General features: G+C 38.1%; 2 protein-coding genes across 11 annotated transcripts in view; one reads left to right on the top strand and one right to left on the bottom strand.

Annotated features, from left to right (window-relative positions):
- The window catches only part of LOC119595112 (amyloid-beta-like protein), a 90283-nt gene extending 83359 nt beyond the window's left edge, over positions 1 to 6924 (top strand). For both annotated transcript variants that reach the window (XM_037944265.1, XM_037944266.1), the window contains exons 7-12: positions 198 to 388; positions 739 to 857; positions 975 to 1096; positions 1226 to 1495; positions 1821 to 1967; positions 2458 to 6924. In XM_037944265.1, the coding sequence (XP_037800193.1) occupies positions 198 to 388; positions 739 to 857; positions 975 to 1096; positions 1226 to 1495; positions 1821 to 1967; positions 2458 to 2565 (957 nt within the window). In that variant the 3' untranslated portion in view covers positions 2566 to 6924. The remainder of the gene's footprint in view (positions 1 to 197; positions 389 to 738; positions 858 to 974; positions 1097 to 1225; positions 1496 to 1820; positions 1968 to 2457) is intronic.
- A 696-nt stretch (positions 6925 to 7620) lies between these two features.
- Positions 7621 to 25000, bottom strand: part of LOC119595109 (trichohyalin-like) — a 121534-nt gene continuing 104154 nt past the window's right edge. For 5 of the 9 annotated variants that reach the window (XM_037944257.1, XM_037944255.1, XM_037944259.1 and 2 more), the window contains 17 exons: positions 24312 to 24365; positions 23886 to 23930; positions 22704 to 23234; positions 21984 to 22109; positions 20808 to 20876; positions 20375 to 20425; positions 19471 to 19524; positions 17559 to 17600; positions 17167 to 17214; positions 16153 to 16191; positions 15516 to 15569; positions 13286 to 13327; positions 12531 to 12584; positions 11849 to 12058; positions 11445 to 11534; positions 10680 to 10800; positions 7621 to 10364 (listed from right to left, as the gene is read on the bottom strand). In XM_037944257.1, coding sequence (XP_037800185.1) covers positions 8785 to 10364; positions 10680 to 10800; positions 11445 to 11534; positions 11849 to 12058; positions 12531 to 12584; positions 13286 to 13327; positions 15516 to 15569; positions 16153 to 16191; positions 17167 to 17214; positions 17559 to 17600; positions 19471 to 19524; positions 20375 to 20425; positions 20808 to 20876; positions 21984 to 22109; positions 22704 to 23234; positions 23886 to 23930; positions 24312 to 24365 — 3210 coding nt within the window. In that variant the 3' untranslated portion in view covers positions 7621 to 8784. The remainder of the gene's footprint in view (positions 10365 to 10679; positions 10801 to 11444; positions 11535 to 11848; positions 12059 to 12530; positions 12585 to 13285; positions 13328 to 15515; positions 15570 to 16152; positions 16192 to 17166; positions 17215 to 17558; positions 17601 to 19470; positions 19525 to 20374; positions 20426 to 20807; positions 20877 to 21983; positions 22110 to 22703; positions 23235 to 23885; positions 23931 to 24311; positions 24366 to 25000) is intronic. The other 4 variants (XM_037944263.1, XM_037944261.1, XM_037944258.1 and 1 more) reach the window with 4 other exon arrangements.

Genomic DNA, 25000 nt, shown 5'->3' with positions numbered 1-25000 from the left:
AAAAGCCTGTCAGTATTTTAAACTTCAGACTTCAGACACGAGAGTTTTTTTTTTTTATAGTATATCAAGAATAAAAATTGCCTCCCACCCCCCTCTCCTTCCAGATACAAAAGGAACCTAAGAATCTTTTCTTTTTTTCCCTTTTTTTTTTCCGAAGAACCTGTGAAAGTTGACCTTTTTCGTTCCTTTCCATTTAGACACACAAAGTCCAGAAGTGTCTGCAGAAACTGCTCCGCGCTCTCAACAAGGACCGCCACCACACTGTGTCCCACTACAAGCACCTTCTCAACTCAGACTACGAGGCTGCAGACCGCGAGCGTGATGCCACCTTGCAGCATCTGAGCGACCTGGAGCGCATGGTCAACCAGTCTCTCAACATGCTTGCCAGGTCAGTGGTTGCAACTTATGGATATGTGGAGTGTATTGCAGTTAGGATGCCAGGGATGTGATAGGGGGTTGTAAAATGGCAATGATGTGGAAAGTGAGTTGCAATAAGAATCAAGGGAATGTAGCATAGTTTGGGTGATAATTGTGGAAATAGCGCATTGAGGAATTCATTGAAATTATACTGTTGGACGTAGTCAAGGGTTTTGGATACAGCATCAGTTATAGAAAGCTTGGAAAGGAGAAATTCACAATAATATGTGAATAATAATATAGTTGGGGAATAGGATGCAGATATAGCATATTCTTAATCATTGCTAAAACCTAACTTTGCTTACCATTCTTCCATTTTAGACACCCAGACCTGAATGCAAAGATTGGCCGACTAATGCGTGAGTATGCAGCTGCTCTCCGAAGCAAGGACTCCACACCACCTGAACTGTCCACTCATGCTCCCAAATACCTCTCCAGTGGTTAGTGATTTTTTACTTATTATTTTCTTTTTCTTTTTTTGCTAAATAGATGGCCTTTTGCTTTGACAATAACATTCTTATATCCATGCCCTAATAAGAATTTTTTTCCTTTTACAGAAGTGGAGACTGATGACGAATCATCAGCTGATGATGCTACCAAGTTAGAAGATGACATTGAGGATGGAGATGATGATGATGAGGACTCTAAGGAAGCAGACAGTGATGATGAGGATGATGAGGTAAGTTGCAATCAGCCTTGTATAACTATTATCACAAAATTAGAGCACTTCATTTTAATTCTGTATTCAGATATTTACTCATGGAACACAACAGATGCATTCATTCATCCAATGTACAATTCCCTCCAGGATGACTCTAGTGTGGACGAGACCTACCCCGAGCAGGTTGAGCAGGACAGCAGCATGACCCAGCCCAGCCGTGATCAGCAAGAGGAGGTAGAAAGTGAGTCAGTCAGCCAGGAGCCTGTGGAACTTGACACCCCCACAGTGGACTCTGGCATGAGGGTGGCTTCTCCAGTGCCCAATGCCTCAGCCTCCCCTGAGCCTGTGCTCCTCCACCATGTTGATGATGTGCATGTGGCCCACGCACAGCACCACCAGATCTCCCACTCGCAGGCTGTAAGTGGTCCTTTCTTTTCTATAGGATTGTTTTCATTGGATTGTCACTGTACCATATGTGGGAGTGTTAATGGATGTGAAAGAGAACAAAACTAGCAGCCATGATTTTGTCTTTTGTCTTTTTTTTTTTTTTTTTTTTCTTTTCTTTTCTTTTCTTTTTTTTTCTTTTTCTTTTTCTTTTTCTTTCCTGTTAGATATGAAGCTAATTAGTAATGGCTTTATGTAATTTCTTAACTTCCTTTTTGTTCTCCAGTTTCTTATTGATCTTATCTCAACACAAGAACTCCTTAGAGCCCATCAACACCCCACCCCTTCTCTTTTGCAGAGCTACAGTGTGACCCGCGAGACCTCAGGAAGTGAGGGCCGTGGTGTTTACTTTACACTTGCCTTTGCTGGCCTAGCATTGATGATGGCCATGGTAGTAGGCATCGTGGTGCTCCGTCGAAGGAACAACAGCAATCCTCATAACCAGGTGAGTGTGCTTTTGCTTTATTTTGTAAAAAGAAAGGTGATGTATATACAGATGTAGTTAGATTCTTTTCATTGTTTTCTTGTTACAAATAAGAAAAGGTTCTTTGTTATTCTATAGAAAAAAAATAATTTTGCAAGATTTAGTCTGATATTCCAATTAAATATATAAATTTTTATTAACTTTGTATTGAAATTGGTTGAAATTTTTGTTCTATTATATACATAACAATTGTAGTTGTGATTAATTCAAACAACCATTGTAACAAACAAAAATACTCCTATATAGATCTGATTATAGCTTAAACATCCCCTAGAATAAGCTGAAATGACACCTGTTAATATGCAGGCTTTGCCACTGTGCATAAGCTCTGTTACTAACAAAGAAAGTATGTAACTGATACACTCTGATTTGTAATTGATACACAAAACCTGTGTCAAGGAAAACTTGTACAGTTAGTCATACAGTTACTAATACATACCCTTTGTTTCAGGGCTTCATGGAGGTTGACCAGGCCATCACACCCGAGGAAAGGCATGTGGCCAACATGCAGGTCAATGGATACGAGAACCCCACTTATAAATACTTTGAGGAGAAGTAAAGCAGGGAAGAAAGAGGCTTTCGGAAGCCTCGTCCCATAAATGAATAAATAGATACATAAAAAAAATAATAATACTTAATATTATATGTATAGAATGGAAAAAAATTAAAGAAAAGAAGGGTTGGGAAGCCAGTCGTCCGGCTGTTCCCTTCATCAGACACCTGTAGAACGGCTGGAAATTAGTCTGTGGATGGAGACCTTGCACAAGGACCCTCATCAAGAAAGGGTCAGTTAGCAAGTTTGATTTTTACATAAACAGTATAGCGATTAGTAGATGAATAAAAAAGAAAACAAAAAAAAAAAGGAAGGAAAAGAGAGGAAAAGGAATATTTGGCTTATTTGAAGAACAAGGAACAAAAGGGATTGTATGAGTGACAGGTGCTGATCGCTAGTATGCATCTCCGCTGACGTTATATTATCACCAATGGTCGCGGTTCCTCTGATATAGGTGAGGTTAAGTTGTCTGAAAGGAATGCAAGGAGGTGTTTTTTAATCTTCCTTTTTTTCACTATTTGGCTCCACCCAAAAGGACAGAAACAGTAACTACTATTCCTATTTGGCCTATAAGCTCTTCTATACACAATTGCAGCTCTTCCTTTAGATCTTTAGTTTTATTTTGATTTGATTTATTTTTTTATTTTTTTATTTTTTTTTATAGCAAAAGGTACTTTGGAAACCAAGTACTCGTTGAATTAGAGTCATTATAATGCTGTGCAAAGCCATACATTGAAGTTGCTTTTTTCAGACGAACTTTCCTTTCCGTACCACAGGGGGAGTCAACCCGGGCCATTAGTGATGGGTCAAAGTGATTGTTTTCGAAGGTCACATGAATCTCAAAGCCTTAGATTATATTGGTTATAAGTCGCCAACACTCCTGCAAGTATGGGTGATGCATCGTGTCCATCTTAGTATAAAATAATTTGTTCTGATAGAAGAAGAAAAGCAGATAGGTTTTATGCTTTTTAAGATAGTCTAACCCTTTACAGAATATTGGCCGCTGCGGTTGTAAATCATCACTACCTTTCAATTAAGAAAAAAAAACAAAATTAGCTGTTCTGGGTGCTTGGTGTGTGTTTTGATATTGGTTCTCGTCGTTGAGAGCAGATACGTACCAAATTATACTTTTTCTACACATCTTTTATTTTTCTCACTTTTTCTAATCAAAAGTAAAGAAAGAGATGAATAGATAGTTTGGTTGATGAATAGCAGCTTTCCTCCTCCTTGGGGTAGAGAGTGGAGTCTCGCCACTTCTGTACACAGTGAGGAAAGGGATTATTCTGTCTTTTCTTCTTTGTTTCCAAAATAAAAACCCAAGATTTTGAACACCGCCCAAAAGCCCAGGGTAGCTGATGGAGTAGCTTATGACGGGTCGGTCGCCACGTGAAAGGGGATTCTGTTCTATACGCGCACGTGTATGACGGAGTCTTTTTTTGGGACATGGCACCTGAATTGAGTGGTCTTTTTTAATGCATTATTTTGATGCAGTTCAGCAAAAAAAAAAGAAGAAAAATCCCACCCCTCCTTTTCCCCCTTCCTTTCCCTTTTCCCCTTCCCCCATTTCAAGTTTTTATTCTATAGGAGAAATTTATATTTTTGTCACTCCCCTCTCATCAAGGTGCCGGTTAGATACTTTTTTTATGTTACAAAGTCCACTGTAGATCTCTAGATCTGTAAAGATTTTTTTACATATACATATATACAGTATATATAATATATATATATTTTTTATCATTATTTACTTTTAATATGGTTATTTGTCTTCTAATTGACCATCATGAAGTGAAAAAAATTAAGCTCCTTTCAATTGCAAATGTCGAGAATATTTGGCTTATATGTGTACAGCAAAGTAATGCTTTAGTTCTGATGTAAACAAACTTATATTTCATACCTCCTCATAACTCAATATTTATGATGGTAATTACCTAGTGCACTATTGTAATTGTGTTAAGGCTATATTATGTGGAATCTCTAATGGTTACAAAAAAATGATAATAAAAAATGAGAAAAAGAAGAAGAAAAAAAAAGAGAGAGAAAGAGAGGTGGTGAAGCCCTCTCTGATAATGTTTATTATCGGAGAGGGTGGGAAACTTGGATAAAGTAATTCTACATCTTTTCTCCATATGTCTGTACGTACACATGTAAGTGTTGCCGTACGTACGTACACGTGTAAGTGTCGCTGCTTGCCTTCAGTAAGCTGTTGTCGAAATTTCTAGGCAAGGTTTCTTTAACACATACTTCCGCTCATGTTTTTTTATTTTTTTACTTTTTTGTTTCCTCTTTTTATTCCTTCCCGTGTGTCGGTCGGCCAGCAGCTTTTGAGTCTTTGCACAGGATGTCATGTTCCAGCTTAGGGTTGGCACGAATACGAGTGCTGACGGAACCAACCATCTGCCAACAAGTCAACCGACACGGTGTTAGCAAAGCCTGTTGGCACGTGGTGGGGATAAGCTGTCTCTTTTTTTTCTTCTCTCTCAATGGTGTTCTAAGATAAAAGGGCAGTTAAGATAAAGTAACAAACACTTCTTTCAAACAAAATAAGATAAAATATATGATAATGTCTTGGGGGATTTTTTAAAATATATCATTCAGAGCAATTGCTGCAGTTACAAGACAACTTGACTTCTAAACTAAACTCCATATATAAATATAAATATATAAATACATACATATGAAAATTGCGTACCTCTTCTTTGCCATATCCTGTTTGTTTCTCGATTAGCCATTCCTCATTTATGATATACTTGATCGTGTATCCGAGCTAACGATTTCCTCTGCATTCCCCTTGTTTTTCCTCCATTCTATGTTCTATGGTATATATGCTATAGTTTGTTGTTTAATCATAGAGGAGCAGTACATAAAAGCTACTTTCCCTTGCCACTCACAGCATATACCTAGATATATATTGAAGCATGTACATAAAGAGTGGTGCAGGGTTCGTGTCGTATCATAGAGTTGTATCATTTTATACTACCAGACTTTTTCTGTAGTTACAGTTGCTCTTCATGACGCAGGATTTTCCCAGGAGTTATTTTTGATTTTTAAGTTTTCTTTTCTGGTGTTAAGGTCATTTTTTTGTTTTTGTTTTCTTTCTTTTTTTTTTCCTTTTTTCTTCCCTCCCCCTTTTTGCATACATATTTTTCTTTCTCTCTCTGCCTCCCGTTTTTTATTGCCAACTTCTTAATTGTTCACCTCTATATACCTGTCTATATAGTGCCATTGTAAAAAAAACAAAGCAAAACTTTGTTTTTCCTTTTGTTCTTTTTTGTTATTATCACCTTTTAGTTTTTTTCCCAATTTTAAAAGAACTGGATATTTTATCTGCTAATTATAAGTTTTTTTTTTTTTTTTTTTTTTTTTTTTTTTTTTTTCTTCCCAATTTTTTATAGCATTATGATAAGTGTCTAGTTCATGGGTCACAAATTGTTACATTCCCGTTTGCATTGTCTTGCGTTGCTCATCGCTGAGGAGAAAACCGTCATTGTAGAACTTACTTGCTAGGCTGTAAAATGGAGTCACAATTAGTTCTAGTAAGTAATGATATTTACTGTGAATGAGAGTAAGTGCTTCTTCTTTGTGGAAGTCAAGTGTGCAACAAAAAAATAATAATAATAAAACAAAAAAACCCGACATGTAGCTATTGCTACCAGGTGTTTTCGAGTGTCAGGCTGCGTCCCCTGTAAGGTGGGAGGGTTTCTGGTTTTTCTTTGTTTTTTGTTTTTTTTTACAGTTATTAACTTTAAGATCCAATTTGGTCATTCAGCATTCTGTGTAGGGTTCCATTATACCCAAGAAATGTGCATATTTTAGGGGTGGCAGGTTTGCGGCATTTGTCCGAAAAAAAAGCAAAAAAGAAAAAAACTTGGCAGTCTCTGAAATATGACTTGAACTAAACTTTTTCTTGAATAATGGTTAAGAATAGGATAACAAAATTATTAATTGGTAAAAAGAAAAATGCTTAAAAAAAAAAAACTAAATTTAATTCCCTCACAAGGACTCTCCTTTCATGCTGTGGACACTGTCTTTAGTGTTCTTTAACCACTGTAGCTTAAAGAGTCTGTATGTCTCACACAATAGCAGGTTAAGTGATATTGTCTTGCTCTCATCTCCCTTGGCGAAATGTAGCACAGGTCATCGTACCGCACTATAGTGTTCTGGCAGCTATTTTTAATGTGTTCTTCATGGTAATGAGGACTTGAGATGATTTGAAATGATACTATGATAATGATAAAGATAAGAAAAGGTAAAAAAATGTAAGCATTTTTTAAATCAAATTGTATCTCGCATAGTCACAAGACATACGGCCTCGGGAGTTGGGATTATATACTTGATCTGAAGTAAATGTACCAAAAAAATGGTAAATGTTGTTTTTCTCTCATACCTCAGATTTTTTGGGTCATGATTTTTTACAATTTTATGAACCATTTCTATTTCTATTTTTATTTTTTGAGATTTTGTGATTTTGAATTTACATTTTAAAGAATTCAATGTAATGCAAGATATTAATAGTACATATAACAGCCATTATCATTCGTTGTTCAGTTACCTAAATACTAAAAAAATACTAACTTTTAAAATGAAAAATTTTAATATTAAGGTAACATGTATTGGCAAGTTTTGACACACTGAAAACAAAATAAATAATGGCCTTGATGCCACCACAAATAGGTAAAACTTGAGCTTTTGTTTTATTTATATATATATTTTTTACTAATGTCAGTCCTCATCTCACTGTCTTTTAAGAAAAAAAGGTTTTGGTTAAGATTTATTAGTATTTCCAAAGTTTCTGCAACATCTAGGCTTTTTTCTGAAGACCTAAGATTGCATATCTATCTTTTCTATAAAGAAACTTTCCCACATTATATATACAAATAAGCATTGCATCATAACATTTGAAGGTTTGATATCGTTTCATCAATGTTTTATTGAAATCAACTTGTATGAAGATAAAGAAGAAACTTAATCCTGTCTTACAAAGACGAGTGATGTCTTGGCAATGAAGTCCCACTGGAGAGAATCACAGCCTAAAAACAGGACAAAAGGATAAAGAAAGAGAACTTAGTATGATCCTGCCATAATTTATTAGATTCATAATCTATTTTAGTTGTAAAATGTCATGCATATTAAACTTTTTAAAAATCTGAAAAGGCTTCTAGTGCCTACACACAAAGTATTGAATTGCCGGCCGACCTGTTCCCGCTGGGGGAGGTGGCAGTGAGACGCACCTTCAGAGATTGACATTGGTTAGACGCTATCGGACAACAGGACACCATACACTCAACTCGTTTTAGAGAGAAGCTGTTCTTGGAAGAGAGAAGAGAAGTGGAAAAGAAGGAAGGAAGAATGATGATGCATACTTATATAATAAAAAAAAACAAAAAAAAACATGAAAAGTAATAGATTCGATGTCATGGTTTGATTTGATTTTTCTTCTTTTGGGAATGAGCTACTTCGCTTGTCATATTTGAAAAATAAGTAAATAATGATAAAGATGTATGAAATACAAAGGATATTTCGATTACCTTTTTTAACCGACCATTGTTCTTGCCACACATGAAAAAAAAATGCATTCCAAATAATGTAATAAAAATGGAACATAAATAATTCCAATAAAATGGCAGAAATACCCAAGTTCTGGAGAATTGCAACAGCTATCACGGTCTGCCTTGCCTTGGTCCCATGGATGCTGTTGCAGAACCTATGAAGGACATCTGCTTGATCCTTAGGGTGTTCTGTTCGAGCACGCATCCTTGTGTTACACTCGGTATACTTTTTCTTCTATTAATTTCTCACATTATCTAAATTTCTCTTCCATTTTAATATGCACAGGCGTGTCTGTTTAGCATTTTTATTACTGCAAATAAGGGAAGAAGGGAATTTTTGTTTCCAAATACAGTATATGTAGCAGAATGCATACGATAAAAAGACTAATGCTATTTAAAAGTTACAATATCTGCACTCAATATGAAGCTGCCACACGGTGGAGAACAAAGCAGACATTTGCTTATACTAAAAAAGTGTAATACGCATTCACATCGTCGTTCATATAACCAGTTCATATACACAACAACAAAACGAAGAAGCATTTATACTCTCTACTTACAAATCTAAAATAAAAATTTGAGTCATTTATTACATATCCTAGAGAGAAAAAGATGAGAAATAAAGACTAAGGCAAAGTGAGAAACCTAAAAAAAAATCGTAGACCGAAGGGGACAGAGGCTACGAGAGTTCCGATAACATGATGTGAAGTTCCTCATTCAACCGCTTGTGTCGTCTCTTCTCCACGTCGAACATCTCCTCGCACCGCTCCACCTGCGCCTTCAGCACGTAATTGTCCTTCTTCATGGCGTTCATGGACAGCTCGTGCTTCTTCGTCCGATCCTGCAAGCAGGATATTCTGCTCTCGAATTCGTTCTCCTCGTTGTCGCTCTCACTCTCCTCCTCTTCGCTGTCGCTCCATTCCGGTTCCACGAGTTGCGATAAATCCACCATCTCCTCTTCCTCCCTCTCTTCTTCGCGGTTGTTCTTCTTCTTTCTCTTCTTCAGCTTCTTTGGCTTCTGGTTGGGCTCGTCGAACCACCAGCCAGCGTTGTCCTCGTGGTCTGCTGGCGGCGCCCCCTCGTCCTCGTCCTCCTCCTCTTCCTCGTCTTCCTCCGACTCCGACTCCGGCTCGCTCTCCACGCCCTCCTTCATGGCCTTCGCCATCTCGTCGATCTCCGCCTTGATCTTCAGGTAGCCTTCTCTCTCGGCCTGGATGTCGCGGAAGTATTTCTTTATTCTCTCCCTCAGGCTGTTCCTCTCCTTGCGGATGTTCGTCTCGCGGTCCTTCATGTGCTCCAGCTTGTTCTGCCACAGCTTCAGGTCTCTGTCCTTCTTCTTCTGTGCATTCTCGGCTCTTCTCTCCGCTGCCGTTTCCTCGTCGACTTCCTCTGCTTCCTCTTCTGCTTCCTCTTCCTCCTCCTCTTCTTCCTCTTCTTCCTCTTCCTCTTCCTCTTCTTCCTCCTCCTCTTCTTCCTCATCTTCGTCCTCGTCCTCGTCCTCATCTTCCTCCTTGAAGCTCTCCATCCGGTGGACGGAGGACGCAAAGCTCCTTCGCGAGCCTGACTTGGACGGGACGGGGAAGGCCTTGGCGTCGTCGTCGTCGTCGTCGTCGTCGGCGTCCACGGGCGACGACGGCGGCGCCTCCACGAAGTCCACGGGGTCCGTCTGCGTGCCGATGGTGTCGATGTCCGGCAGTTCGATGTTGTGCTCCTTCTGCAAGGCCTTGTACTTCTTCTCGTAGTAATTGCCTCGCAGCTCCCACTCGTCCGCGCTGTTCTCGGAGACGATGAGCTTCTGCGTGACCTCGTCGTACCGCGTGAGGTAATCCTCGGCTTGCTTCTTGTGGAAGTCGACCTCCCGCTTCAGGTTGTTGATCTCGGTCTCCAGAGTGTCCAGCTCGGAGAAGTCGAGGTCGTCCTCGCGCATGCGCAGTTTGCTCATGGATTTCTCGAGCTTGGGCACGATTTCCTCTGCCTCGCTGCTCTTCAGGGGCTTCGGCTCCACCGCTCCGGCCTCCTTCAGCTGCCGCTTCAGCTTCTTCACCTCCGCTTGCAAGCTCTCGATATCGATCTTTAAAATCTTGTTTTCGCGCTCGATCTTCTTCCTTTGCTTGATCTCCTCGGCGAGTTGGCTCTTGGTGGCCTGGAGGTCGTCCCTCATGGTGTCGATGTCCTCCTCTTCGTCTGAGGACGACGGCATCGCCTCCATTGGGTCCTTCACCTCCTCCATAGTCCGCTGCCGACGCAGCTTCTTCAGGCCTGGGAGGGAAAGGACCATGAAGTTCGTGAAAAGGTGACTCTTCACTGCTCTCTCTCTCTCTATCTATCTATCTATCTATCTGTCTATCTGTCTATCTATCTCTATCTCCCTCTCTCCTCTTTCTCTCCCTCTCTCCTTTTTCTCTCCCTCTCCTCTTTCTCTCCCTCCCTCCTCTTTCTCTCTCTCCCTCTCCCATTCTCCCCTCCCTTCCATCTCCCTCAATTGCTCATCCTCCTGTTCTCCCCTCCCCCTCCCTCTTTCCCTCCCCCCTCTCCCCCCCCCAGTCCTGCCAACCCTAGTAGAGCAGTCCTCACCTAGAGCCTTGAAATCCGGCCTGCTTCTGTCGTCCGTCCTGGCCTTCCGGAGTCTGACGCCCCTGTGGATCTCCCTCAGGAGTTCGTTGTGGGCGAGGGGCTTCTCAGACTCATACACAAACTGCCGGTGGAGTGAGGGAGTGAGCGAGCAAGTGAGGGGCGGAGGGAGGTAGTGAGTGAGTGAATAAATGAGTGAGTGGGTGAATGGATGAAAGAATGAATAAGTGAGTGACAGAGAGAGAGAGAGTGTGTTTGTAAGTGAGTGAGTGAGTGAGGGAGAGAGAGAGAAAAAAAAAAAAGAGAGAGAGTGAGTTTGTGAGTTTGTGAGTGAGTGAGTGAGTGAGTGAGTGAGTGAGGAAACAAACTTAAAACATTAATGAATATCCTCAAAACGTAGGGAATAACAATCATTGCAATTTTTAAAAACAAAAAATTCTCAGTAGAAAATAAAATCACCACTCAGAACATTATCCCGATAAAATATCGAATAACATTTTAAAATAATATAATTTAAACTATCATCAAACAATATTAATAATAATGATGATAATAATAATAATGATGATGATAATAATAATAATAATGATAATGATAATATAATAATAACAACACTAATAATAATATTATTAATAAAAAAATAATGATAACAACAACAACAACAATAATAATGAATGAATAACTGAATGAGCCAATCAATGAAAACAAGCGAAGCAGACGGGGGCACGCAAGGTCCTGCAACCGGGTCGGAATCCCCAGGCGACGCACCTTTCCTCCTTTGCCGCGGGACGAAGGCAAAATGGGCTTGGATCTGTCCGTTTTCTCGAAGGGGGAAAGGTGCTTGAGCTTGACGCCGCCCTGCAAGATAAAACAACCAGTAAGGAAGGGAATAAATGAATGGATAAATGCAGCTGTGTGTGTTTTGATGATGGTGTGCGCACTTGAAATGCATTTGATATAATACATTTCTATTCGATTTAAAAATCTGAATTTTGAGAAACAAGCATCGCGTATCTTAAAATAAACATATTCATCAAAACTCACAAGCGAGGATATTCAACAAAACTCACAAGCGAGGATATTCAACAAAACTCACAAGCGAGGATATTCAACAAAACTCATAAGCGAGGAATCATCAACATATCCATCTCAAAAATCAAAAACTCGCTAACCTCAATATTCTTGAGCAAGGTGTTCCAATCTGGCCTGGTCCTCGCCGCCCGCTTGATTTGGTCCAGCTTGAACTTCTTGGCCTCCGAGATCTTCTTCTCGCCAGGGACCATTCCGGGCATTGGTGGGGGCGGGGGTGGGGGCATACCCGGCATGGGTGGGGGAGGCGGGGGAACGCCGGGCATTGGGGGAGCTTCGGGTATTGCTGGACTCTGTTGCATTTGGAGGAGAGAAGAAAAGAGAGAGAGAGAGAGAGAGAGAGAGAGAGAGAGAGAGAGAGAGAGAGAGAGAGAGAGAGAAGAGAAGAGAGAAGGAGAGATGAGTTAGAACATCATTAACAACGGTGGTTTGATGTTTATATATATTCATATTCATTCTCCTTTTAACTTATTTTAAAGAATGCTAGTCATTTTTTATTCTTCCTTTCTCTCGTGCATTTTTTCCCCTATAAAGTAATTACTTTTGATGGTGTATGAAAAGAACTGAAAACTAACTCATAATCGATCTTATTATCATCATTTCTTGAAGAACTTACTAGTCCTTATCATTATTAATACTCATCAGTCGAAACTTTGGCACATGACTATATCTCGGCTGAGGAAACCAGCATCTTGGGCCAAAAATTAAATGAGTCGACTTTCTTCTTTGACAAAATACCATGAGACAAAAGGCGATCAACCCTACCTTGTCGGTGGTACCATCTTGGTCCCACCACAAAGAATTCTCGTCCTTTTCATCCTGTAAGTAAAGTTACTAAAAAAAAAAGGATCCAACACTATCTTTTTGGTTAGTTGTTGGATAATGGGTTCACGTTTTGAGACACCCTTGGGGGAAAACCGTGATTCTAACCGTAACCAACACTTTTATTCCGTGTTTTTGGTTCCTGGGTAGAATTCCGATTATCGTAGGTTAGGAATAGCAATTTGGCTTTTGAAATTTGTGAAAGAGTTATGCTGTGACGTAATGTTGATAGTTTTTTAAAACTCGGTTATCACAAACCGTTTTCGCAAGCAAAAATATGCGTTTTGGTCATGAGTGATGAATTTTATAAGAAACAAAAGTATAATTTTGTTGCGTTACTGACGATGATCAATTTAATGTATTCATTTAGTTATAATTTAGATTCTTCTGTAATATAAGTAGCGTTAAATAACACATAAAAATGCATAAACAAATATAATCATAAATTAATCGCAGTTAGATAACATTTTCCACTTCTGGAAAATAATCATATGCATATAATTGGTCATCCGCAAAACGTGTTACATTGTCAATATATTTACTTTTCTTGCAACAATAAGCGAAATATGAAGTGGTATCATGCTCTGTGTAGCATTCGAGAGTTTACCTTGTCAGTGAAAGCAAGAACATGCAAGATGTAGCGCCCGGAGTACATGCAGCATGCGGTGTTTTGTTTTTGTTTTTCACTTTGGGCTTACTTTTTTAGGGGGAGCTGGTGGCGGTGGGGGTGCAGTCGCCTTCTGTAAGGACATTATGATATCACTGTTATTATTTCTTATTCTTCAGTGAGAATTGTACCTCTGAGGCGCGCGTAAAGAAAACGGGAACCAAGGGCTATCCATGGCGAAAAAAAACATGCATTTTTTCATAAAGGTTTCACATCCAGATTTCCATGATATTCGGAAACATGCAGCGGCTTCGTGCTTCTTTGGTGGTCGAGGGTTCTCACAAATTCATAAACAAACAAATCCAGCAGAATGGAGAAAAAGAATGAAAATTCGGGATGGAAGATATCATTCTCTCGGGAGTACAACCGACCGCCTGCGACAAGAAGGGGGAAAGGCATGTCATAGGGAATAAAGGGAATTCATCAAATATGTTTCCGGAACACCCGTGGTTGACGTGCAGGGCTGTCTGGAGTATGCTGGCGCTGTGGCAGAAGGGAGAAGTTGAACGACAAGAAAGATAAACAGAGAGGAAGAAAGATAAGGACTGAGGCGGAGAAAGAGAATTTGTTTCAGAAGAAACGGGTATACGCATACAGATGAGATTTTTTTATTCGGATGTGTTGGGGGGGGGGGCAGGCGGAGCAGTGGGGGGGGGGGTCACTCAACACCGCCACATACCGTTGGCTCTGACGCATCAGCCGTCAACCACCACGGGGTAGCATGTCGCGCCTGGTGACACCGAAACAACACATCATTTACAGAAAGGAGAAAAAGGGGGAATGACATTAAACACGTAATATGACCCAGTATACCACGCCTTTTCACGCTTCACCCTCAACTTGTGATACGTGCAGGCTCAGCAGCTGCGGGAAGAGAGGCGTAGCTATGGTTAGTCAGAGACTTTTCTTCCTTTTACATTTTCGTGATAAACAGTTTTCAAGAGTAATTCAATTAAATCACATATCTGTGTGTATGCATGTACGTAAGCATGCACGCACACACACACACACGCACAGAATCACACAAATGCAATTCGCTCGGGACAGGCTTAATCATCCCACACACAGTGCACAACAATAGGTCCCGAACGAGAGAAAGGACCCCAGGAAATAAATCTGATTGAACCAAGCAAGAAGGTAAGGCAAACTCGCCCCTGTGCTTGAATATGCAACGAGGTATCATGGAAGGCACGGGGGAGGGGGTGGGGGTTGCACGCAGGGACCTGAGAGGAGATAACGGGGTGGAACTGAATTTGCAATCTGACGTGGAAGGAAAAAGGGAGAGAGAGAAGAGAGAGAGAGAGAGAGAGAGCAGAGGGACAGAGAGAGAGAGAGAGAGAGAGAGAGAGGGATGGAGGGAGGGAGGAGAGAGAGAGAGAGAGAGAGAGAGAGAGAGAGAGAGAGAGGGAGGGGAGAGAGAGAGAGAGAGAGGAGAGAGAGAGAGAGAGAGAGAGAGAGAGAGAGAGAGAGAGAGAGAGAGAGAGAGAGAGGCAGAAAGAGAGATAGAGACACAGGGAGTATAAAAAAAAAAACGTTCAATGGCAGAAAAATAAGGGTCCAGAATAAATAACTGGAGAAAAAGCGAGATAGGAAAAAAATCCAAGTTGAAAGAATAAAAATCACCACGAAAGAGACCAAGCACGCATATAAAAAAAAGGAAGAAAAGAAGAAATCCAAAACAGTTAAAGAAAAAAGGAAGAAAAAGAGGACGAGATTGCAAGCTACAGACGAAAGGGAAACGAAACTAAACACTCTTATCAAAAAAGTGTTACCGTGTCCCATTTTTTCCACCATTCTTCATTTGCCTCGTTGTTGCCCTGGAAGAAGGTTGCTACTTTTACTACGTGTGTTTACTACTCTCAGGCTGGAAGAACAGAGTGCTCTACGTGTTGCTAAAATGACGAAATAAAACACTATACACAAAAAAGTTTATGAGGCTACTCAGGCTAGATCGAAAGGTCACACAAAGGCGTTCCACGTAGTCATGCTTTTAAATCATTATTCTTTTTACTATCCTTGTCAAAAGTGGTATAGAAAAAGAGTACAAAAGAATTTATAAGTCTGAAAATTAGGAGAGGGGGAAAAATAATCATGAACGCCTCTTTGCTTACAATACTGGAAAATGCAATGCGGAAAACATTAAAAAAAAAAAGACAACAAGACAATTCAGGAAAAAAAAAAAATCTCCAAAGAATTCTATTTTTGATTTCGTCGATGCAATTTCTTTAGTCTCCCCTTAAAATCCAGTGCTGCTGCCTTACCATGTTCTCCACGATGTCCTTTTTGAAAACGGGGGAACCAACTGGACTCCAATCCTGGAAATTGTGAAGATATATAACGCAGGGAATTTTTCCTTTATGAGTAGAAGCAAATTAGAATAAAATGAGAAACTAAAAAAATACGAAAACAAATAAAAGGGTGTGTATATTTTTTAAACTCCCTCAGATATTAAAATTAGTTTTAGCTTAACTGAGCTGCGGTAAAGGGTTTATTGAGCAAATAAGCAAACAGATAAGTAAATCATTAAATAAACAACTTTGAACAGCAAGGAAAAAACAAGAACAAAAAGAAAATATCAAATACGAATAGGGGAAAAAGGGAGAGATGATGATGATAAGGTCAAGATGAAAAAAAAAAAAACACCGATGGAAGAATTTTTTTTAAATGAAACGACACAATGGTTTATTAGATCATAAAAAAAAGCAAATAAAACAATTCTCACCCTTGTAGAAAACGGGAAAAGAAGGCGAGAGAAAACTGGATGAAAACGTAATTGGGGAAAAAGCTTCAAAAACAGCAGTAAAAAAGAAGAGAATAATAATAAAAAAAAGCACCCAGACTGGGGGAAAAAGAGGAAATGGATAAAATGACTGAAATATTGATAAAAATGGAGCTCACCCTTGTCATTTCCCGCTTCTCCCACCATGGAAGGTCGTCCTGCCAGGATGAAATCATGTTGAAAAGAAAGAAAAGAGAGTGATGGTAAAAACGATGGTGGGTGGCAAGCGATGATAAACGTAAATCGCAGACAGATAGTGATGATGAAATGCATATAGGAAAAAATGGTATCATCTAAAATTCAGATAAAAAAAATAAAAAAAAAGACAGTGATAACAGTGATGAAAATGCTAATGATAAATCAATAAATTGAATAATGAAATAATAATAGTAAAGGAAAGAAAAAATATATATATACATATACATATGTGCAGATATATATATATATATATATATATATATATATATATATATATATATATATATATATATATATATATATATATAGTTTTCGAGTATCGTTTTCTTTTGAGCAAATTATGCGTTTATTAACTACTACGAACATTTCTACGCGTGATAATTCGTATGTCTTTTATAACAATTTAAGTTTTTCACATTTTTCTGATGCCAGACAAAAGGTAATTATATATATTTTTCCTTTTTCTTTTATTCGACCGTTTCTTTCCCTTTTTTTTTATTCCAATTTTCATTTTTACGACTCTCTCCTTGATTTGGATTCTTAAAAAGACTAACAAAAACATTGTAAAAGAAGAAAAATTAATAATATTTTTAATTTGATAAAGAAATAATTGTCTGCAGTAAATATTACGCATTAAGCAAAACAAGAAAATGAGAAAAAAAGGAAAAAAATAGATCAAGAAAGACAGAGGAGAGAGAGAGAGAGAGAGAGAGAGAGAGAGGAGAGAGAGAGAGAGAGAGAGAGAGAGAGAGAGAGAGAGAGAGAGAGAGAGAGAGAGAGAGGAGAAGAGAAGAGGAGAGAAGAGAGAGAGAGAGAGAGGAGAGAGAGAGAGAGAGAGAGAGAGAGAGAGAGAGAGAGAGAGAGAGAGAGAGAGAGAGAGAGAGAGAGAGAGAGAGAGAGAGAGAGAGAGAGAGCAACAATACTAAGCCAAGCACCTTATCTTGGTCGTCCTCTTCCTTGGTCTTCGCGATATTTGCGTCTGGCTGTAAGGCGAAAAAAAAGAAAGCAAAAACAGAACTGTTAATACCAAAGAATATGAAAACTTTGACTATCAAAATATATATATATTTCTAGATTGAAATGCAATTAAAAAGCGACTCTGTTGTTATTGAAGAACTACAGTGCTACTTAAATAAAAATGAAGGTCGGATTTCTACACTAAACTACAAAAAAACACATTTAGGATTTACTGGAAGAAGAACAAAAGAAAAAAAAAAAGAGTCAGTTCAATAATAATAACAAATCATCTATTTCGTCGATAGATAAAGTCATCTCTAGACTGATTTGCAATTTGAGAGCGACTGAGAGAAAATTTTAAGAAAACCACCTGCACTGGTTCGATAGACCGTTGCCACAGCATTATCTCGTCCTGAAATGCAGATATAAATTCATGAAGTCTAGAGGGTAGGGTCAGTAGGCCTATTTATGTCACATAGAATAGGCCCTTAAATGTCGTGTGGTTTGATTTTTTTTTTCTTTTTTTTACTACTAAATAGTAATATTGTCTCTTTGAAAGTCTCTTGTCCAGCATTATACGGAGTTAATGTAAAAAGGAAGGTAACTACAAGCAGCTGTATTATTAGAAATGACTACTGTTACTATCTATGAAATATGCAGCACTAAGTGTAGTAGCGGAAGCAAAATGGAGTGTAAAGAACACAGAAAATAAAAAATAGATAAATAACAATGAGGTAATGTGGTTGTCAATAAGATTTTCATCTAAAACACTATTGAATAATAATGAAGGAGGTATAGTAATAAAAAAAAAGGAAAATAGACAGATCCTTAATGAAAAATAAAAATAGAAATAAAATAATAAATAATAAAAAAACGAAACACACAATACAAAAGGGGAAGAAGGAAACACAGAAATAACCCCCCAAAATAACCATTAATAAATTAACATACTGGAAAAAAATCTACAGGAAGAGAAATGGTAAACAGGAGAGAGGAAACAACATACGAATAAATTCAGAAATTAAAAGAAAGAGAGAGAAATAGAGAGAGAGAGAGAGAGAGAGAAAGAGAAGAGAAAGAGAGAGAGAGAAGAGAGAAAGAGAGAAGAGAGAAGAGAACGAGAGAGAGAGAAAGAGAGAGAGAGAAAAAGGAGAGAAGAGAGAGAGAGAGAAAGAGAGAAGAGAGAAGAGAAGAGAGAGAGAAGAGAGAAGAGAGAGAGAGAAAGAGAGAAAGAGAGAGAGAAAAAAAGAGAGATAAAGAACAGAGAGGCATAAGAGAGTAAAGTGACAGCAAAAGAAAGGAGAGAAGAGCAGGGGAAAAAATAAGAAAATAAGGAAAAAAAACACAGTAAAGTATTCACTAAAGAGCAAAACGAAGATGGAAAAGAAAATTAAGAAAATGCATGATACGTAACTAGTTTGTCTCTGTTAAAAGTCATTGTTACTGACTCACATACGAGATATAGATAAAGCAAGTAGAGAATAATTTAATAATCACTTGTATGGTATTAAGTAAAAACTAGTTATAACACAAAGAAATTAAAAAGGTGACGGTCAACAGTGGGGTACAAATCAAAGAGATACTTTCTTTCACACTGTAATAGCATTAAAAGAAATCATTTATACAAATAAGAAAAGTTAATGAATAGTTAAAATGGGATCTATTTCAAAAATGCTTCTATATTGTGTTGTAGCTGCTAAATAGATAATAGAATCTTAAACTTTATAAAAGGCAAGTAACTATATATTCTATAAAATAAATTATTGTCAAGAAATCAAAATGGGCCCTAAAAGCCTGGAGTTACGAATCTTCCTTATAAAATACAAAATATATTTATTTTTTTCGATCAGGAAAATGAAGAAGCTTCCAATGCTTAAATTTCTTTTAAAGATAGAAACTGCATGCTGTGGATTGGGGATATTTCTATATATATATAATAAAATGTCATGATTTAACATTTCATTGAGTCTCCGAATCTATGTCTGTCTGTCTTTTGTTTGGTATTTAATTTGGGACGTTGATAGTAGAAATCGCTCTTCTAACTAATTAATGTCAAAATAAAAAAAATAAAGTAATAATCAGTCAATGCTATATCCTTTTTTTTTCTTCTTACTGAAGGCCTCAGGTAAATAACAAAATTAAAAAGAAAAACAATTGACAAAAAGTATCAACCTCACTGATAAGATATGAATATCCTTAAAAAAGAAAGAAGAAAATATCTTAAAAACTTTCCTCTATATGATCATTACTTAATTACTTGAACAACACGTAACAAAAAGCACCTGTTCTATTTCGTCTTCGTTGTGCTGATGTTCCCGCCACACTGAACCCGACCCCTGGAGGACATTAGGGAGTAATGTGTATAAAATAAATAAATAGATAAATAAATAAAGGGCTTAGAATGTGATTTGTTTGTATTTGTTTCTTTGTGGCTGATGATGTTGATGGATATTTTTTTTATCGCGGTTTGTGATTGACTGTTATAGTTGTTTTTTGTTTATGTTGATTAAATTACGGTTTCGTTTGTGGGTCATTTTGTGTTGCATTATGATTATAAGCTAAGCCAGGCAGTGACTAAAAATGTAGGTAACATATGTTAAACAGCAAAACTGAATGGAATTTAGAAGAATACTAACAAAAAAAGAAATACAATTTTACGGAACTAAAAAGAACAAGAAGGAAATAAATGATTAAATAAAAGGAATTTCATTACACTGGTGGAACTAAACTCAAGAGATCTTTGAAAAAAAAATATATATATATATATTTTTTTAATACTTGAAGGACACATGAGTGACAACATTCAGTCACTTTTTCATTACTGTCACTATTATCATTGTCGTTATTATCATCATAATAATAATCATTATAGCTGCTATTATTATAGTTATATTATCGTATAATTATCAATATTATTGTGTTTCTTTCCATAATTAGTTATCAAGTTAGTTATCGTTGTCAGTGCATAAGCACCATCGTTGTTATCATTATCGTTATCCCTTTAAAATCATTATCGTTATCATATTATTTTTCTTCATTATCAAAATAATTACCGATCAACTTGCGTTATATCTTCTGATCTATCTCTACGTAATTTTAATCTTCATTATTTAATCTTATCAACTGCTCCATTAATACAAAATATTTATACATTTTTTTAAAGACTTTTAAGAACATTTCGAGCACCTGATTCGTATCCTCCTCTTCTGTCTGTTCCCACCATGGCAGTTCTGGTTCCTGCAATGTATTTCGAATTTTTATCTTTCAGACTATTTCTCTTCCTCTCCAATAAACTCTTGGTTTGTTCCTAAGATATTAATGTTTGGAGGATTCGTTAAAAATAGGAGTAAATAAATAAAGTGGAGGGGTTGGTCTAGGTAAAGATATGTATTTTGGATAATTAAATGAACTATCAAAAATGTGCCAAGGGAAAGATATAGCTAAGAAAAAATTAAATATATACTTAGAAATCACAAAAGTAAAGTAAAAACTCAAAAATTAAAACAACAAACCAAATAAACTAAAATAAATATAAGAGCAAAAACTGAACTAAAATCAAAGAGAAACCTTGAACTAATAAAAAAAAAAAAAAATTACAAAAGCAAGGGAAAGCGGGCACCTTCTCATCGGCGGCAGAGGAAGAAGCGACGGTGTTACTGTCGTCTTCATTTTCCCGCCAAGTGTCATTCTGGAAACACAGGGACCGCAGGGTTAGCTTTTTTATGATAAAATGATAACTGTAAAGAGAATGAAAATCATAAAACTAAAAAGATAATAAGCGTAAATAAAATGAGGGGATAATGATTTTAGCGAATAAAATTTGATTATTTAAATTGTTATAACTGAAAAGATAATGAAAAGGATGGAGAGAGAAAAAAAATTGAACTCATTCTGGGAATTTAAAGGCAGCTTGGTTCATTTAGACATAATAACAGTAGAAAAATAATCATGATTAATGAAATAGCTTAAAAAATAAACAATACGCGAAAAAAGGACTGAATATATTAGATTAAGACGGATAAATTGTATGCAACTCTTATCTTGAATGGGAGATAATAGATGCATTCAAATGTTAAAAAAAAACATTGGTCAAGAACGATATATTCTTAAACTGCAAAAAAAAAGAACAAAAACCGAAACTGGAAAGAACAAGCTTGAAATTATGGAACATTCTCGAAGCACATTCCCGTTAACGAGCCGTTGGTTGAATAGGGAAGGTAAAAAAGTGTCTTAATTCACACATGCTAATTCATGTTGCTGTTCTTTCTGTGTCATAGGAGTGGCCATGCTTTGTATGTGATTGGAAATGAATGTTGTTGGATGTGGTGGATTGAATGAAGAGGTACATATCGTCGGTTTCGGGTTTTCAGTCGAATGAACCAGTCTGTGGGATCGTTTGGGGTTTCTTCACGACCGGGTAGAGGGAGGGGGAGGGAGAGAAAATGAGAAAGAGAGAAAGTGTGAGAATGAGAGAGAGAGAGAGAGAGAGAGAGAGAGAGAGAGAGAGAGAGAGAGAGAGAGAGAGAGAGAGAGAGAGAGAGAGAGAGAGAGAGAGAGAGAGAGAGAGAGAGAGAGAGAGAGAGAGAGAGAAGAAAGAAAGAGAAAAAGAAAGAGGGAGAGGGAGTGCAAACAGAGATACAGAGAACCTGAATACCCTGTGCGTTTCAGGAGAATAAGTTCGTCATGCTGCCTCACAGAAAGACAGGCCTTACATATGTACGCATGTAAGAGACCAGAAAAAAAACTGACGGAGGGAAGACAGACATAAAAAAAAAAAAACGTCATTGACCGATACCGGCAGTGGGGTAATTATGTCATCCTTCTCGTTTTCCTCAATGGCATCTTCACTCATTTTCCCTTCCTCTCCTTCTCCGCCTTGTTCACCTCCTTCTTCGTTACATTCGCTATCTTTCCCGTCCACCTGAAAGCACGGGAGTTGAAGGCGGGCCAAGCAACTCACCTCCTCCTCCCGCTCGCAACAGCGCAGCTCAGAATCTATTTTTCGTTTACTATAATAACAGCAGATGGTCTAAACAGCCAAAGATAAGCTAGGGAATTGATTAGGCACAGGGCATAACAGAAGCTAGAATTTCTTTGCATTCAGTGGAAAATATGTTTTGAACACAATTTCTAAATCTTCAATAAAAAGATATTATAAAGCATCTATCAGAAGCCTTATATCGAGGGGGATGTAGGTTAGGGCAAAATTCGATAAGCAGGTCGAGGGTCGGAGCCTGACATGCCAAGCGGACTTCCGACGGGGGCTGACCTTCGCCCCGTGGGAGAGGGGAGGGGAAGGTGTTCTTGAACTCTTGTCTAGATAAATTTCTGCGGAAATGGTTGAAGCGACAAAATAGAAATTGTCTTTAGGCTCTACAAAAGGGGTTGTTCTTTCATTAACGCAGCAACACGTGGTAAAGCTCAAGCAGAGACATCCGGGTGGGTGGACGAAAGTTAGGTTCCTGAGGAGGATGCGGCGAGGGAGAAAGGGGCCGGGGCGTCCAGCATGCCTTACCACGGACTGTTTGTCCTCCTTCTCCTCTTTCAAGTTCGACTCGAAGCTCGGGTAGTCGATGGTTTTCGTCAAGAGGGAATCGGGTTCGCGGGCCAGGACCTCGTGCCTCCGAACTCGCTGCGGCTCCGGCTCGATGTCAATCTGGAGTGTGGTGATCATGCCGGCGCTCGTGTCCTTCGGGCCTCCGTCCTCGTTCCTGGGCTCCTCCGCGCTGTCCTGCACGCCCTCCTTCTCTTCCTCCTTCTTGTCCCCGAAGCCAGCCTTGTAGAGCTCTTGGACGAAGCGGGACCTCCGTGGAGGAGGCGAGATGGTCCTTTCCTCCTCTGTAGGAGCTTCCGTCTTCTCCTCCTTCTTCTCCTCCGCCGCGTCTTGGACTTTCACCGGCTCCTTCGCCGGCGCTGGGGCTTCTCTCGGCTCCTTGGGCTTTTCCTCGGCAGGCGGGAAATTCGAGCCCAGGGCGTCCTGTAATTTGGACTCCGGAGCTGTGGCGACCTGCGGAGGCGGCTGCTCTGGCTGCTTGGATGAGCCAGGCTGCAAGAAATCGCCTCGTTAAACGGGGGCGGGAAGGGAGAGGCAGGCAACAGGGTGTGAGGAAGGGCGGCGCTCCGAGGACCTCCCTGGATGACTTTCTTTTCTTCTCCTGCAGGAGTCACTTCGATGTGTTTTTGTTATTGCTCTTGGATAAAAAGAGGCTTTTGGATCCCCTATCCCCGCGCCCATTTAGAAGTAGAGTAAACGATGAATAAAAAAAGGAAAAATGGCTAATGAAAGAAGGATAATGGCTAATGAGAGAAATAATAAAGAATGGTGTAGATGGAGCCGAAAAAAATAAAGAAGTATATGAAAATGAGATTCATGGCAGATAAAAAAAAAACTGAAAAATAACGCTGAAGAATGAGGAAGAGGTAATGGATCGAATAAAGAAAGGAAGAAATCAAAGCGATGTGTTTAGAGATCTTTCAAAGCCTGTGATGAAATAAGTGGAGATATTATTCTCTGTAAAATCAACTTCGATAATAGTTTTCAGTCAAATAATATGAAAAAAAAAGAATCAGCATAACTCAAAGAAAGTAAATATTTAAAGAAGCTACCTTGGAAGATGTTATGCTGTGCCATTAGAAAATAAATATGCTTATGGATAATATAACCTTAAACGTTAATTTGCTTGCTTTCACAACCCACCTGTGCATTTGCCTGGCGTGTTCTGGGCGCTGCCTGTTCTGCAACCTGAAAAAGTATAAATGCCAGATATTATCCTGTGTTATTTACACCTGATTGGTCTTGTAAATGTGTAAATTTGATAGAGATATATAGATAGACAGATAGACAAGTAGATAGATATAAAAGTACAAATATACAATTTCTTGAATATATCCCACTAAATCGAGGTTGCAATACATGAACCAGCACAGCATTAACATTGAGTTTTATCCCAATAAATTATCCCAGAGACATCTAACACTTACAGTAAACATTTCATCAGAACATCCTCACTATAAAAATCCATCATAAATCCCCTTTACAAATAGAAATAATACATGAAAACTGACTGGAAAGAGATAGACATGATATTAAAATGATTCTAGATGATTACAAAAGTTTCCTCACCTCGATTTCGCTCTTCGTCTCACATACATCTTCGTGAGGAGGAGGTTGGGGCATCTGCAGGTGTGAGTAAAATGGTTAACGAAAAACAACAGAAAATAAACAAAGCACCACGTGAATGAATAAACCAATGGGAATACAATACGAAAATAAAAAGAAGAAGAAAGAGAGAGAGAGAGAAAAGAAAAAGGAAGTTAATGAAATAATTATTTGTTAAATGCTCTGTTGTTTTGGTACAGATAAGTGTATGTTTTTATTTTGATAAGTGTTTCACGGTGGAAATAATAATGAGTAAATTAATATGGATAGATAGAACGTGATTATATATAGAGCAAAATATGATTAAAAAACAAAAAATGACTAAACGCTAATAAATTCTAGTGCAATCTAGGTCAACGCTAACGTATTAAACGAATTAATCAAAACGGAATGAAGTTGCGCAATCACTGAAAACAAATCGGAAATAAGGAATCGCAAAAGAAAGAAATAATGAAGAGAAATAACCGTTTCTCGCGACGGTAATTATGAATTTTGTTATTCAACTGCAGTAAGTGGCGCGGAGTAAATGATTAAATTATACATACATACATGCGCACATACATATATATATGTGTGTATATATGTGTGTATATATATATATATATATATATATATATATATATATATATTATATATATATATATAATATATAT

The sequence above is a fragment of the Penaeus monodon genome, chromosome 35 (genome assembly GCF_015228065.2).
Source record: "Penaeus monodon isolate SGIC_2016 chromosome 35, NSTDA_Pmon_1, whole genome shotgun sequence".
Classification (NCBI taxonomy): Eukaryota; Metazoa; Arthropoda; class Malacostraca; order Decapoda; family Penaeidae; genus Penaeus; species Penaeus monodon.
Note: the sequence above shows the minus strand (reverse complement) of the source record. Positions and strands in the feature narration are given on the sequence as shown.